At 34.7% G+C, this 15,471-nt stretch overlaps 2 protein-coding genes across 2 annotated transcripts; both read left to right on the forward strand.

The window, feature by feature from the left end:
- The first annotated feature begins 4,473 nt into the window (after nucleotides 1-4,473).
- LOC139901555 (uncharacterized mitochondrial protein AtMg00820-like) lies at nucleotides 4,474-4,869 on the forward strand. The gene has a single exon (XM_071884250.1). The coding sequence runs from the start codon at nucleotides 4,474-4,476 to the stop codon at nucleotides 4,867-4,869; it is 396 nt and encodes a 131-aa protein (XP_071740351.1).
- On the forward strand, nucleotides 4,870-5,808 carry LOC139901556 (uncharacterized mitochondrial protein AtMg00810-like). The gene has a single exon (XM_071884251.1). It carries the CDS (start codon nucleotides 4,870-4,872, stop codon nucleotides 5,806-5,808), a length of 939 nt encoding a protein of 312 aa, XP_071740352.1.
- Nucleotides 5,809-15,471: the final 9,663 nt, after the last annotated feature.

The raw sequence follows: 15,471 nt of genomic DNA on the forward strand, positions 1-15,471 counted from the left end.
TTCTTCTTGCCGCCATCTCTACAACCGTTCCACGCCTCGATGTGAGGGAGCGTGTTGGGAAGTTATCCCACATCGGTCATGGATAAAAACAAATGTATGCATATAAGTCAAAGGGGAAGTCCCTCTATCACCAATTAGTTTTAGAAAAGGATGAACTCTTGGTCAGGCCCCCATGAGTGTGCCGCCGTCGCTACAAAGAGATTGAGTCAGGCCTTCTTCTTGCCGCCATCTCTACAACCGTTCCACGCCTCGATGTGAAGGAGCGTGTTGGGAAGTTATCCCACATCGGTCATGGATAAAAACAAATGTATGCATATAAGTCAAAGGGGAAGTCCCTCTATCACCAATTGGTTTTAGAAAAGGATGAACTCTTGGACTTATATGTTGTACATGTTGTTGTACTATACGATTTATCATTCCTGTCAAACATGGTTAATATTTGAGATGACTTATTTTTGGGTTAAGAGTTGTTGCACGGTCTTTTGATCATCACTAAAATGGAATTGGTTGTTGATAGCTGATGAGTTTGAAGGTTAAAGGATCAAAGCTGCATTTTTGGATGTCTTAATTTAAGGCCATTGAATTACATTTAGTTTTGTGAAGATTGGGCCATTTATAATCCGAAGCCCACTTGAAGCCCAAGAGAGAGTCAGCCAAGGCATTTAGTATATAAAGCCTTTAATTTATTTTATTTTATTTATCATTCATTTTTCTCATCTGATGTGTATAGTTCTCTCTCTCATTCTCAAATTAGGGTTTCAGTTTTTTTGTTCGATAGATTTCTTCTTTTGTGAGTAAACAAGTTCAAGTTGTATTGAATTTGTTTGAGAGTGTTATACTATGATTCGTTTGTAATTTGTGCGGCGGTTTGTACTTAATTTTGGTTAATCTTGACATCTTGTGATTAGAGGGTATACCTTATGTCATTGAAGGATTAATACTGTGTGTTTGTTCATGATATCAGAGCTTTAGGTTCTGATTGTGATTGTTTAGTAGTTTCATTCAATCTCGATTGAAATTAGGGTTTCGGTGTTATTGATCAAGTTTCTTTGATCAGATCTTGTTTGTTACCATGTTTGGGTTCGACAAAGAAATTGTGGGTGCAATTACTGGTTCATCTCGGTTAGATATGGGGTTTCTTGTTAAAAATCCTAAATCTTGTAAATTAGGATTGTTCAAACCCTAGTTTGTTCTTCCGCTGTTGGTTTTGATCTAGTCTCTCTTCTTCTTTATTCTTTTTAGAAAAAGAACGCACTCACTGTAAGCCTTCTTTCGTCTTCCACTTATCTGTGTCATATTCGTGAGGTTTTTTGGAAGTAATTCATCCTTGATCTGCCAACAAAATTGGTTAGAGTCATCCTCATGGTGAGCTTTTTCAATTGATATTGAACTCACAACCCTATAAAACCGAAATTATCACTGATCAAGCATCAACCATAAATATTTATAGTGTGTACTCTTACAAATTCAATTAAACATGTGATATCTCAATGTCAATAAAAAATGAAACCAGCTTGTAGATAATCTTATTAACATATATATTCATATTGGGTTAGTTTTTTACAGAAGCTATTCTTCATTTTACATAAGCAACCATATAATAAACATATAAACATGTGATTTCTCAATCTCAATAAAAAAATAAACCAACTTCTCATAATAAGTCAATTTTCCAACTAAAGTTTCCGCCACAATTTTGAACCTGGCACTTTTCATGTACCATGTGGCTCGAATAATAAGAAAATGAACCTATCAAATTTACAATTTCTATTTGTCTATGCATTTACTAGCACCTATTAATAGCCGAATATATTACATATATAGTTTAGATATTGTACGTTGTCATTTTTGGTATAGATAGCATTATGAAACCAATTCCTTAAATAGAGGATTGGTTGGTTATGATTGGGATCATTGACAAATTTGTAAAGATGTATATATTGTAACGGAGACTAAGGAAATCAACACAGAGAATTCACAACCTTTCATGGTATCAGATACCTAACGATCCTCTCTACCTTCAATCAAATTCGTACTCTTTCAATTCCCTTCTCTTTTCTTCTACCTAAAAAAAAAAAGTTATCAAGTTCGGTGTATTCACTCCATGTGCAAGATTCTCTATTAAGCAATACTATTATTTAATTAATAATTCTAGTTCAAAGTCATTGAGGTATACATTTGCTTTGATTATTAATTCCGTTGTCAACTACATATCAGATACTTACGAGCCTCTACTTCTTGTTTACATTATCCGAAAACCGGTCTGCTTTTCTTTCTTATCTCTTCTTCGAAACAGCAACACCACACATCAACTTCACCATGTCTGATACAAATAGACTTTATCCGACATCTGGTAGTTACAATCGTGGTGTGGACAGAATAATCGTGATCGAAATTTTAATCGAAGAAATTATAGGGGACGTGGTGGTTACGGCCGTGAAAGTAACTCTTCTGGTAACAATTTCGCAGGTAGCGGCAATTGTACTAGTGGGTCATATAATCCAACTAATTCTTGGCAGTATGGGTCGTGGGCCTGGCAACAATCTCAATGGGCTTTGCCTCCTTGCACTTACCTAAGCACACCATGGCCTAAAAATATTCCCATGACTAGACAACCCGGTATTTTAGGCCCAAAACCACAACACTCGCCCCATGCGCATTCGGACCAATCTGTTACACCTACTCACATAGAATCGGCTAGGAGTTTGAACCTCTCTGACGATAACAATTGGTACATGGACACTGGGGCATCATCACATATGACGGGGTCGCTAAACTCTTGTCTTATGTTCATTCGGGCCATCCAAAATTTATATTAGTCGGTAATGGTAATCGTATACCAATTAATGGGGTCGGTCATTCCTATATCTCATCTAAGCCCCAACCTTTAATTCTATCAAATATCTTATATGCACCACAACCTATTAAAAACCTTATATCAGTTTGACATCTTACTACCGATAATCATATTTCTATTTCTTTTGACCCTTATGGTTTTACTGTAAAAGATTTTCCGACCGAAACCACCATTCTTTGGTATAATAGCACCGGCGATCTTTACCCACTCCACTCATCCATGTTGCGTCAACTCTCCACTCCTTCAAATTTTCTTGCTTTATCTCAAGATTTGTGGTATCATCGCTTAGGACATCCGGGTGGTGATGTTTTAAAATCTCTTAAGAATAATCGTTCAATAAAGTGTAATTCAATTACTAGTAATAAATTGTGTTAATCTTGTGTGTTTGGAAAACATATACGACTTCCCTTTCATGCTTCTACTTCTATTACTTATACTGCGTTTGATATTGTGCACAGTGATTTATGAACGTCTCCTATTCTTAGTAGTAGTGGTCACAAATACTACATATTATTTCTTGATAATTACACAAACTTTCTATGGACTTTTCCACTTGGTCAAAAATCCCAAGTTTATTCTATTTTCCAAGCTTTTCACTTGTACGTTAAAACACAATTCGGTAAAGCAATCAAACAACTTCAATGTGATAACGGAACTGAGTACAACAATGCCTTGTTTCACAAATTTTGTGATCAAAATGGGATGTTCTTTCGTTTTTCGTGCCCTTATACGTCTTTCCAAAATGGCAAAGCAGAACGCAAAATCTGTGCTATTAATAACATCATGCGTACGTTGTTGGCTCACTCTAGTGTGCCACATAATTTTTGGCACCATGCTCTATCCATGGCTACTTACCTCATTAACATTCTCCCAAGTAAACTACTCGACAACATCTCCCCCACACAAAAATTATACAATCGACTCCCATCTTACGATCATCTTCGCGTATTCGGTTGTTTGTGTTATCCACTCTTTCTCTCAAACAACATAAATAAACTTGAAAACCGCTCCACTCCTTGCTTCTTCTTAGGTTATCCTTCTAATCATCCTGGTTTCAAATGCTACGACCTTTCGTCACGAAAAATTATCATTTCTCGTCACGTATTATTTGATGAAACTACATTGCCATTCGCCACTCTTAAACCAACCCCACAAAATTCGTACAAGTTCCTCACATATAGCATTCATCCATATATTTACCAAACTGAATTCACTTCCTTTATTAGTTCTAATGCACAAAATACTATCCCTATTCCTCAAACTAATTCATCAAGTGAACCTTCTGGCCCAAATGACCCAATTCTGTCTCCATCACTCACAAATAATTCGGACACCTCACTAAACTCACAAAGTCCACTTGCTAATCCTATCTACTCGACCACTTCTAATTCATCATCAACAAATACGTCTACTTCTCTGTCATTACAAATAATACGGAACCCATATCCACCTCAGTAAACACACAAAGTTCACCTTCTAATCCTATCCACTCGACCACTTCTAGTTCATCATCAACAACTATGTCTACTTCTCCTTCACCACCTCCAGCCCGTACAATCCATACTCGTAGTATGTCGGGCATCGTTAAACCGAAAATACCTTTCAATCTCTCGACCATGACTACCACTCTCTCACCCATTCCCACCAATCCCAAAGACGCCCTAGCCAATCCAAATTGGAAACATTCTATGATCGACGAATATAAGGCTCTAATGGATAATAATACATGGGTTCTTGTTCCTCGTTTACCTAACATGCAGGTTATTAGGTCTATGTGGATTTACAGGCATAAGATGAAGTCTGATTGTTCCTTCGAACGTTATAAAGCACGGTTGGTTAGTGACGGTCGTTCACAAACACCCGATATAGATTGTCATGAGACTTTTAGTCCAGTTGTCAAACCTGCAACTATTCGAATGGTTCTTAGTATTGCGGTTTCAAAATCATGGCAGATTCATCAACTTGACGTTAAAAATGCATTTTTACACGGTGATCTCAAAGAAACTGTATAAATGTACCAACCGTGCGGCTTTCGTGATTCACGCTATCCCGATCATGTATGTCTTTTAAAGAGGTCTCTTTATAGCTTGAAACAAGCTCCGCGCGCTTGGTATCAACGTTTTGCTGATTATGCCTCCACTTCCGGGTTCGCACATAGCAAATGTGATCACTCTCTCTTTATTTACCATCACAATCACGAAACTGCTTATCTTCTTTTGTATGTCGGCGACATTGTGCTCACTACTTCAAGTGATAAACTGCACAAACACTTGATAAAATTATTGTCTCATGAGTTTGCTTTGAAAGATTTGGGACCTTTACATTCTTTTTTGGGCATATCAGTAACACGTTCATCATATGGTCTCTTCTTGAATCAAACGGCATACGCAAAAGATATAATTGAACGTGTGGGTTTATCTGGTTGTAACTCTATCGCCACTCCAGTCGATTTGAATGGTAAGTTAAGTTCATCTTCCGAACAGCCTTATCCCAATCCTACAAAGTATCGAAGTTTAGCAGGTGCGCTACAATACTTAACGTTCACTCGACCGGATATATCTTACGCAGTCCTACAAGTGTGCTTACATATGCACAATCCAAAAGATATCCACATGCTTGCTCTTAAACGCATTATGCGCTACTTACAAGGAACATTGTCACTTGGGTTACACATTACTAAATCTCGGTCACACGATTTGGTATCTTTTACTGATGCAGATTGGGGTGGATGCCCCGATACTCGCCATTCTACGTCCGGTTACTGCGTATATTTTGGGGATAATTTAATCTCTTGGTCTTCTAAGTGCCAACAAACACTTTCTAGTTCTAGTGCAGAGGCGGAATACCGTGGTGTTGCAAATGTTGTTGCTGAATCATGTTGGCTTCGAAATCTGCTTCTTGAACTACATTGTCCCATTTCGAAAGCTACAATCGTTTTTGTGATAATGTAAGTGCCATTTACCTTGCCGGGAATCCTGTACAACATCAAAGGACCAAACATATAGAACTTGACATTCACTTCGTTCGTGAGAAAGTGGCCAAAGGTTAAGTTCGCGTACTTCACGACCCTACTCGTTCTCAACTTGCAGATATCTTCACAAAAGGATTGCCCAGGTTATTATTTGAAGAGTTTCACTCCAGTCTCGGTATTAATAACGCTTCGACTGCGGGGGAGTAATAGCCGAATATATTACATATATAGTTTAGATATTGTACAGTGTCATTTTTGGTATAGATAGCATTGTGAAACCAATTCCCTAAATAAAGGATTGGTTGGTTATGATTGGGATCATTGACAAATTTGTAAAGATGTATATATTGTAAAGGAGACTAAGGAAATCAACATAGAGAATTCACAACCTTTCACCTTTCGATTCACAACCTTTCACCTATCGATATCGATATATGTCATTCATTTTAATTTCAATAATATAATAAAACATAATAACCCTACAAATACAAATAATAAAGCCTCAGAAAATTTAAACAATACATACAATCACACAATGGTGTAAAGAATCAATCAAATGTCCATATATATATATATATATATATATATATATATATATATATATATATATATATATATATATATATATGAGAATGTTCTTACAAATATATAAAATGAGAACATGGACAAAATAGGAAATTTGTATTCTTCCATCATTTTAGCCTATCCTACATTTCTGTTCTCTCTCCTGAAATTTTTCTTTTTATAATAGAGGTAAAATACGGACTATTTTTACTCATTATGGGTAATGATATATCCAACACACTTTTTGATATATCCACCACAAGATATGCATTAGTAGGTTGTATTGTACAAACTGTTACTGCATATTTGTGGTGGATATATCAAAAAGTGTGTTTGATATATCACTACCCATTGATTATATTATATATGACTATATTCATAAAATTTGATACGTTGGTTCATTTTAACCATGCATCCAAAATATAGAATTTGTAATACAAAATGGGGATGCAGTGGTACGTATGTATATTTTCTTCATCCAACCCCGAACAAATATAAATTGATGCACTTGAACAAATGAAAACGAGGATTCATATATTATGAATGCAGATTTGGCAAATATGAACTTATATTACTATAAACATGAAAACGATCAGGATGCATGATTACTAACGAATACAAACTTATTATTGCATAGCTAAATTCTTTACTTTACAAATTTTAAATACATGACATATTTTAACTCGTGGTGTCAACAAAATTGATAACCAAACATTGAACAATAAACATGTGACACTCAAACTTAGAAATTGCACAACAAAACCAACATGAACATCAGATTTGGTAATCAAAATAGAACACCTACAAATTCAAAATCGAAAACAGATTAGTCTTTGTTTAGCGAAGCTGCACCGGTGAGTTTAAAGGTGAACCTCCATGCACTCCACGATTCGAGTGATTAGTGTGGATGCTCCCGACGATGACTTGGATGCACTCGAGAGTTTAACAATGAACGTGGATGAACTGATGACGTGGATGCACTCGAGAGTTCAAGCGATGAACGTGGATGAACCGATACTTCATGCGATTACATGGCTGGATGCACGTAGTTACAAAATTGTGATTTAACTAATATATAATGTAGAATGTGTTAGGAATTCGGTAGGCCCTAACAAGACAGGTGATTCATCAAACCACTAAACCCACAAACGACAAACGATTAATAAAGCTAGAACGATAAATAAAAATGATAAACGACACAGGGTGTTTAACGTGGTTATATCCCAACTCCAAAACACGGAGAATGATTTACTCCACGGGCGCAAACCAGAGATTTTCTTCTATTATTTTCGTGCACACATTACAATGAGGCTAGGGGTTACAATTTATAGGAAGAGTTAAACTTGTCCAACAAGTTAAACTTGTCCAGCAAGTTAAACTTGTACTTCAAGCAAAAAACATTCCATAAATATCTATTACTTGCTTCATACTCCATTCCTACTAGAAGATTTAATTAAGGCAACAGAATCTCTACGACTTGTTCACCAAGTCAAGTTCCCTACGGCTTGTTCACCAAGTCAAGCCTTGTTCACCAAGTCACGGATTGTTCCTTTGATCAAATTTTTCACACCTTCAACAATCTCCAACTTGAAGACTTTGAACAAACTCTTCACTACTCAACAGAATGAAACCCGGTCACTTTCAAGCATTTGCGTCGAGTGCTGCAGTCATCATCAAAAAAGTGTCGCATATAAATTTTATGGATATGGTGATAGCGAGTTTTTTAAAAATGCAAACTTTTGATGATGCGTATGATTGAGGAAATAAATAGTTGATCATGTCATGTAACTCATGTTGGGGTTTTATGGAAGAAGAATATTAAAAGATTTTGGGTCTTATGTTCAAAAGAGATAAAGAATCATGCGTTAAAGTTGGGTTGGCAGTTACTTAATCCGTAAATTAAATACCGTTACTACCCTTTTTATCAATTTAAATTAACTAAATATTTAATAACAAATTTGATTGATGGAGGGTCAAGTGTGTTCTCGCCAAAACTAAAAATGAGAATGTTCTCATTTGAACACACCCACACACACACATATATATATATATATATATATATATATATATATATATATATATGGGCAGGATCAATGGGGAAGTAACCAATCGGGGGGAAGTGGGGGGAAGCAAATTTTTTTTTTCGTTTTTTTGAAATTTTTTTTTTTTTCGTTTTTTTGAAATTTTTTTTCCGGCATCAAGATCACACGAAAATATGAACATTTAGAAGAGATACTTCGTGATGAATGTTATTATTTAGGCGGGAAAACGATCGACAAAAATAACATTCAAGATAATATTGTTCGTGAAGAATATGAACATTTTTTTTTCATGTTTTGTGAAGTAAAATTTAGCCCGATTTAGAGTTTAGGGTTTAGGGTTTACGGTTTGGTGTTTTGGGCTTATGACCAAACCCTAAACCCTAAACCCTAAACTCTAAACCGTTCGTGTTAAAAACTCAATTTAAATCCTAAATCTAAACCCTAAATCTAAACCCTAAACCTTAAATTTATAAACCCTAATATCTAAACCCTTTAAACCCTAATATCTAAACCCTAATATCTAAACCCCAATAGCTAAAACCTCAATATACGCTCGAAAAACACGATAATTGTTATATATTACTTCTTCGAGCGTTTTTCCGCCAAAATAAAAACATTTATCACAAAGTGTCTCTACTAAATGTTCATATTTTCATCTCATCTATAATGTTCGTGAACAAAGTTTTTTCAAAAAACGAAAAAAAAAAGTTTTTGCTTCCCCCCGCTTCCCCCCGAATGGTTACGTCCCTCTTGATCCTACCACTATATATATATATATATATATATATATATATATATATATATATATATATATATATATATATATATATATATATATATATATATATATATATATATATATATATATATATATATATATATATATTCCAATTCACTAATAGAAACAAACCTTGCTCTTGCTATTGTTAAAGTCAATTGAATGTGACAAATATCTCCAGTCTATATATTTCCCAAGATATACAACCATGTGCACCTGCAAAAAAACATACCACGGTGAAAAGATCACCAATGAATTATGGTACTCAAAGAAAAATTATAACACTAGGAAAGAGTGTTCTAAGCAATGACAATATTATGTTTGTTAAGTTTAAGAACCATACAAATCACGATCTTTCCTGCTTGAATATCTACACAAATCATAAACGACACACTATTGACTAACTCCCGATCAATTTTGTACAATAAGAAAAAGTTCAAAATCGAAGTAAAACTAAATGGGTCAAGATTGCAATGTACAACATCAAAGTAAAACTAAATGGGTCAAGATTGGCCATTTTTGAATACCATTAACACTTAATAATGTTCTAAGCAATGACAATATTATGTTTGTTAAGTTTAAGAACCATACAAATCACGATCTTTCCTGCTTGAATATCTACACAAATCATAAACGACACACTATTGACTAACTCCCGATCAATTTTGTACAATAAGAAAAAGTTCAAAATCGAAGTAAAACTAAATGGGTCAAGATTGCAATGTACAACATCAAAGTAAAACTAAATGGGTCAAGATTGGCCATTTTTGAATACCATTAACACTTAATAATGTTCTTAAATACCATTAGCTCAAATACCATTTGTTTATAAACATTTACCCGTAAAAGATGCGACATGATTTATATATATCGAGTAAACTTCAAAGCACAAATAAGCTAAGTTTAAAAGTAAACTTTATGGAAAATGTTTTTTTCTGAATATTTTGTTGGATGTGAAGAAGAATCAAAACAAGTTCGATTTGCTGTTGCTTTCAAACTCGCGACTGCGAGAGGAGAAGTTACAATCGCGACTTATTTTTTTCAGGACACGCGAAAGGGAAAATTTAGCTCGCGATTGGAATTTGGCCTCGAATGATAACTCGCGAACGCGAGTCATATGGAAGGAGGAGACTCACGTTCACGAGTCGGGCGCTGGGCGGCCCAAAGTTTCCATGTTCAAGAAACTTGTTCGCTAAGTTGTTTCCTTATTTGGTTTCCTCTATAAAAGGACCATATTATAACTCATACATGTATGCAGGGGCGGAGCCAGAAAATATGTTCAGTGGTGAAATGTCCCGTTCTTATTGATTAAAAACGTTCCATATTAATTGATTTCGTTGCGAGGTTTTGACCTCTATATGAGACGTTTTTCAAATACTGCATTCATTTTAAAACAAACCATAACCTTTATTTCATAAATAAAGGTTTAAAAAGCTTTATGTAGATTATCAAATAATGATAATCTAAAATATCCTGTTTACACACGACCATTACATAATGGTTTACAATACAAATATGTTACAACGAAATAAGTTTCTTGAATGCAGTTTTTACACAATATCATACAAGCATGGACTCCAAATCTTGTCCTTATTTAAGTATGCGACAGCGGAAGCTCTTAGTATTCACCTAAGAATAAACATGCTTTAAACGTCAACAAAAATGTTGGTGAGTTATAGGTTTAACCTATATATATCAAATCGTAACAATAGACCACAAGATTTCATATTTCAATACACATCCCATACATAGAGATAAAAATCATTCATATGGTGAACACCTGGTAACCGACATTAACAAGATGCATATATAAGAATATCCCCATCATTCCGGGACACCCTTCGGATATGATATAAATTTCGAAGTACTAAAGCATCCGGTACTTTGGATGGGGTTTGTTAGGCCCAATAGATCTATCTTTAGGATTCGCGTCAATTAGGGTGTCTGTTCCCTAATTCTTAGATTACCAGACTTAATAAAAAGGGGCATATTCGATTTCGATAATTCAACCATAGAATGTAGTTTCACGTATTTGTGTCTATTCTGTAAATCATTTATAAAACCTGCATGTATTCTCATCCCAAAAATATTAGATTTTAAAAGTGGGACTATAACTCACTTTCACAGATTTTTACTTCGTCGGGAAGTAAGACTTGGCCACTGGTTGATTCATGAACCTATAACAATATATACATATATATCAAAGTATGTTCAAAATATATTTACAACACTTTTAATATATTTTGATGTTTTAAGTTTATTAAGTCAGCTGTCCTCGTTAGTAACCTACAACTAGTTGTCCACAGTTAGATGTACAGAAATAAATCGATAAATATTATCTTGAATCAATCCACGACCCAGTGTATACGTATCTCAGTATTGATCACAACTCAAACTATATATATTTTGGAATCAACCTCAACCCTGTATAGCTAACTCCAACATTCACATATAGAGTGTCTATGGTTGTTCCGAAATATATATAGATGTGTCGACATGATAGTTTGAAACATTGTATACGTGTCTATGGTATCTCAAGATTACATAATATACAATACAAGTTGATTAAGTTATGGTTGGAATAGATTTGTTACCAATTTTCACGTAGCTAAAATGAGAAAAATTATCCAATCTTGTTTTACCCATAACTTCTTCATTTTAAATCCGTTTTGAGTGAATCAAATTGCTATGGTTTCATATTGAACTCTATTTTATGAATCTAAACATAAAAAGTATAGGTTTATAGTCGGAAAAATAAGTTACAAGTCGTTTTTGTAAAGGTAGTCATTTCAGTCGAAAGAACGACGTCTAGATGACCATTTTAGAAAACATACTTCCACTTTGAGTTTAACCATAATTTTTGGATATAGTTTCATGTTCATAATAAAAATCATTTTCTCAGAATAACAACTTTTAAATCAAAGTTTATCATAGTTTTTAATTAACTAACCCAAAACAGCCCGCGGTGTTACTACGACGGCGTAAATCCGGTTTTACGGTGTTTTTCGTGTTTCCAGGTTTTAAATCATTAAGTTAGAATATCATATAGATATAGAACATATGTTTAGTTGATTTTAAAAGTCAAGTTAGAAGGATTAACTTTTGTTTGCGAACAAGTTTAGAATTAACTAAACTATGTTCTAGTGATTACAAGTTTAAACCTTCGAATAAGATAGCTTTATATGTATGAATCGAATGATGTTATGAACATCATTACTACCTTAAGTTCCTTGGATAAACCTACTGGAAAAGAGAAAAATGGATCTAGCTTCAACGGATCCTTGGATGGCTCGAAGTTCTTGAAGCAGAATCATGACACGAAAACAAGTTCAAGTAAGATCATCACTTGAAATAAGATTGTTATAGTTATAGAAATTGAACCAAAGTTTGAATATGATTATTACCTTGTATTAGAATGATAACCTACTGTAAGAAACAAAGATTTCTTGAGGTTGGATGATCACCTTACAAGATTGGAAGTGAGCTTGCAAACTTGAAAGTATTCTTGATTTTATGAAACTAGAACTTGTAGAATATATGAAGAACACTTAGAACTTGAAGATAGAACTTGAGAGAGATCAATTAGATGAATAAAATTGAAGAATTAAAGTGTTTGTAGGTGTTTTTGGTCGTTGGTGTATGGATTAGATATAAAGGATATGTAATTTTGTTTTCATGTAAATAAGTCATGAATGATTACTCATATTTTTGTAATTTTATGAGATATTTCATGCTAGTTGCCAAATGATGGTTCCCACATGTGTTAGGTGACTCACATGGGCTGCTAAGAGCTGATCATTGGAGTGTATATACCAATAGTACATACATCTAAAAGCTGTGTATTGTACGAGTACGAATACGGGTGCATACGAGTAGAATTGTTGATGAAACTGAACGAGGATGTAATTGTAAGCATTTTTGTTAAGTAGAAGTATTTTGATAAGTGTATTGAAGTCTTTAAAAAGTGTATAAATACATATTAAAACACTACATGTATATACATTTTAACTGAGTCGTTAAGTCATCGTTAGTCGTTACATGTAAGTGTTGTTTTGAAACCTTTAGGTTAACGATCTTGTTAAATGTTGTTAACCCAATGTTTATAATATCAAATGAGATTTTAAATTATTATATTATCATGATATTATCATGTATGAATATCTCTTAATATGATATATATACATTAAATGTCTTTACAACGATAATCGTTACATATATGTCTCGTTTAAAAATTATTAAGTTAGTAGTCTTGTTTTTACATATGTAGTTCATTATTAATATACTTAATGATATGTTTACTTATCATAGTATCATGTTAACTATATATATATCCATATATATGTCATCATATAGTTTTTACAAGTTTTAACGTTCGTGAATCACCGATCAACTTGGGTGGTCAATTGTCTATATGAAACATATTTCAATTAATAAAGTCTTAACAAGTTTGATTGCTTAACATGTTGGAAATATTTAATCATGTAAATATCAATCTCAATTAATATATATAAACATGGAAAAGTTCGGGTCACTACAGTACCTACCCGTTAAATAAATTTCGTCCCGAAATTTTAAGCTGTTGAAGGTGTTGACGAATCTTCTGGAAATAGATGCGGGTATTTCTTCTTCATCTGATCTTCACGCTCCCAGGTGAACTCGGGTCCTCTACGAGCATTCCATCGAACCTTAACAATTGGTATCTTGTTTTGCTTAAGTCTTTTAACCTCACGATCCATTATTTCGACGGGTTCTTCGATGAATAGGAGTTTTTCGTTGATTTGGATTTCATCTAACGGAATAGTGAGATCTTCTTTAGCAAAACATTTCTTCAAATTTGAGACGTGGAAAGTGTTATGTACAGCCGCGAGTTGTTGAGGTAACTCAAGTCGGTAAGCTACTGGTCCGACACGATCAATAATCTTGAATGGTCCAATATACCTTGGATTTAATTTCCCTCGTTTACCAAATCGAACAACGCCTTTCCAAGGTGCAACTTTAAGCATGACCATCTCTCCAATTTCAAATTCTATATCTTTTCTTTTAATGTCAGCGTAGCTCTTTTGTCGACTTTGGGCGGTTTTCAACCGTTGTTGAATTTGGATGATCTTCTCGGTAGTTTCTTGTATAATCTCCGGACCCATAATCTGTCTATCCCCCACTTCACTCCAACAAATCGGAGACCTGCACTTTCTACCATAAAGTGCTTCAAACGGCGCCATCTCAATGCTTGAATGGTAGCTGTTGTTGTAGGAAAATTCTGCTAACGGTAGATGTCGATCCCAACTGTTTCCGAAATCAATAACACATGCTCGTAGCATGTCTTCAAGCGTTTGTATCGTCCTTTCGCTCTGCCCATCAGTTTGTGGATGATAGACAGTACTCATGTCTAGACGAGTTCCTAATGCTTGCTGTAATGTCTGCCAGAATCTTGAAATAAATCTGCCATCCCTATCAGAGATAATAGAGATTGGTATTCCATGTCTGGAGACGACTTCCTTCAAATACAGTTGTGCTAACTTCTCCATCTTGTCATCTTCTCTTATTGGCAGGAAGTGTGCTGATTTGGTGAGACGATCAACTATTACCCAAATAGTATCAAAACCACTTGCAGTCCTTGACAATTTAGTGATGAAATCCATGGTAATGTTTTCCCATTTCCATTCCGGGATTTCGTGTTGTTGAAGTAGACCTGATGGTTTATGATGCTCAGCTTTGACCTTAGAACACGTCAAACATTCTCCTACGTATTTAGCAACATCGGCTTTCATGCCCGGCCACCAAAAATGTTTCTTGAGATCCTTGTACATCTTCCCCGTTTCAGGATGTATTGAGTATCTGGTTTTATGAGCTTCTCTAAGTACCATTTCTCTCATATCCCAAATTTTGGTACCCAAATCCTTTCAGCCCTATACCGGGTTCCGTCTTCCCGAATATTAAGATGCTTCTCCGATCCTTTGGGTATTTCATCCTTTAAATTTTCCTCTTTTAAAACTCCTTGTTGCGCCTCCTTTATTTGAGTAGTAAGGTTATTATGAATCATTATATTCATAGATTTTACTCGAATGGGTTCTCTGTCCTTCCTGCTCAAGGCATCGGCTACCACATTTGCCTTCCCCGGGTGGTAACGAATCTCAAAGTCGTAATCATTCAACAATTCAATCCACCTACGCTGCCTCATATTCAGTTGTTTCTGATTAAATATGTGTTGAAGACTTTTGTGGTCGGTATATATAATACTTTTGACCCCATATAAGTAGTG

This window comes from Rutidosis leptorrhynchoides, chromosome 3, assembly GCF_046630445.1.
Source record: "Rutidosis leptorrhynchoides isolate AG116_Rl617_1_P2 chromosome 3, CSIRO_AGI_Rlap_v1, whole genome shotgun sequence".
Classification (NCBI taxonomy): Eukaryota; Viridiplantae; Streptophyta; class Magnoliopsida; order Asterales; family Asteraceae; genus Rutidosis; species Rutidosis leptorrhynchoides.

What these genes read in the sequence shown, in the direction of transcription:
- LOC139901555 (XM_071884250.1), top strand. Translation starts at nt 4,474, where the DNA reads ATGACTACCACTCTCTCACCCATTCCCACCAATCCCAAAGACGCCCTA.
- LOC139901556 (XM_071884251.1), top strand. Translation starts at nt 4,870, where the DNA reads ATGTACCAACCGTGCGGCTTTCGTGATTCACGCTATCCCGATCATGTA.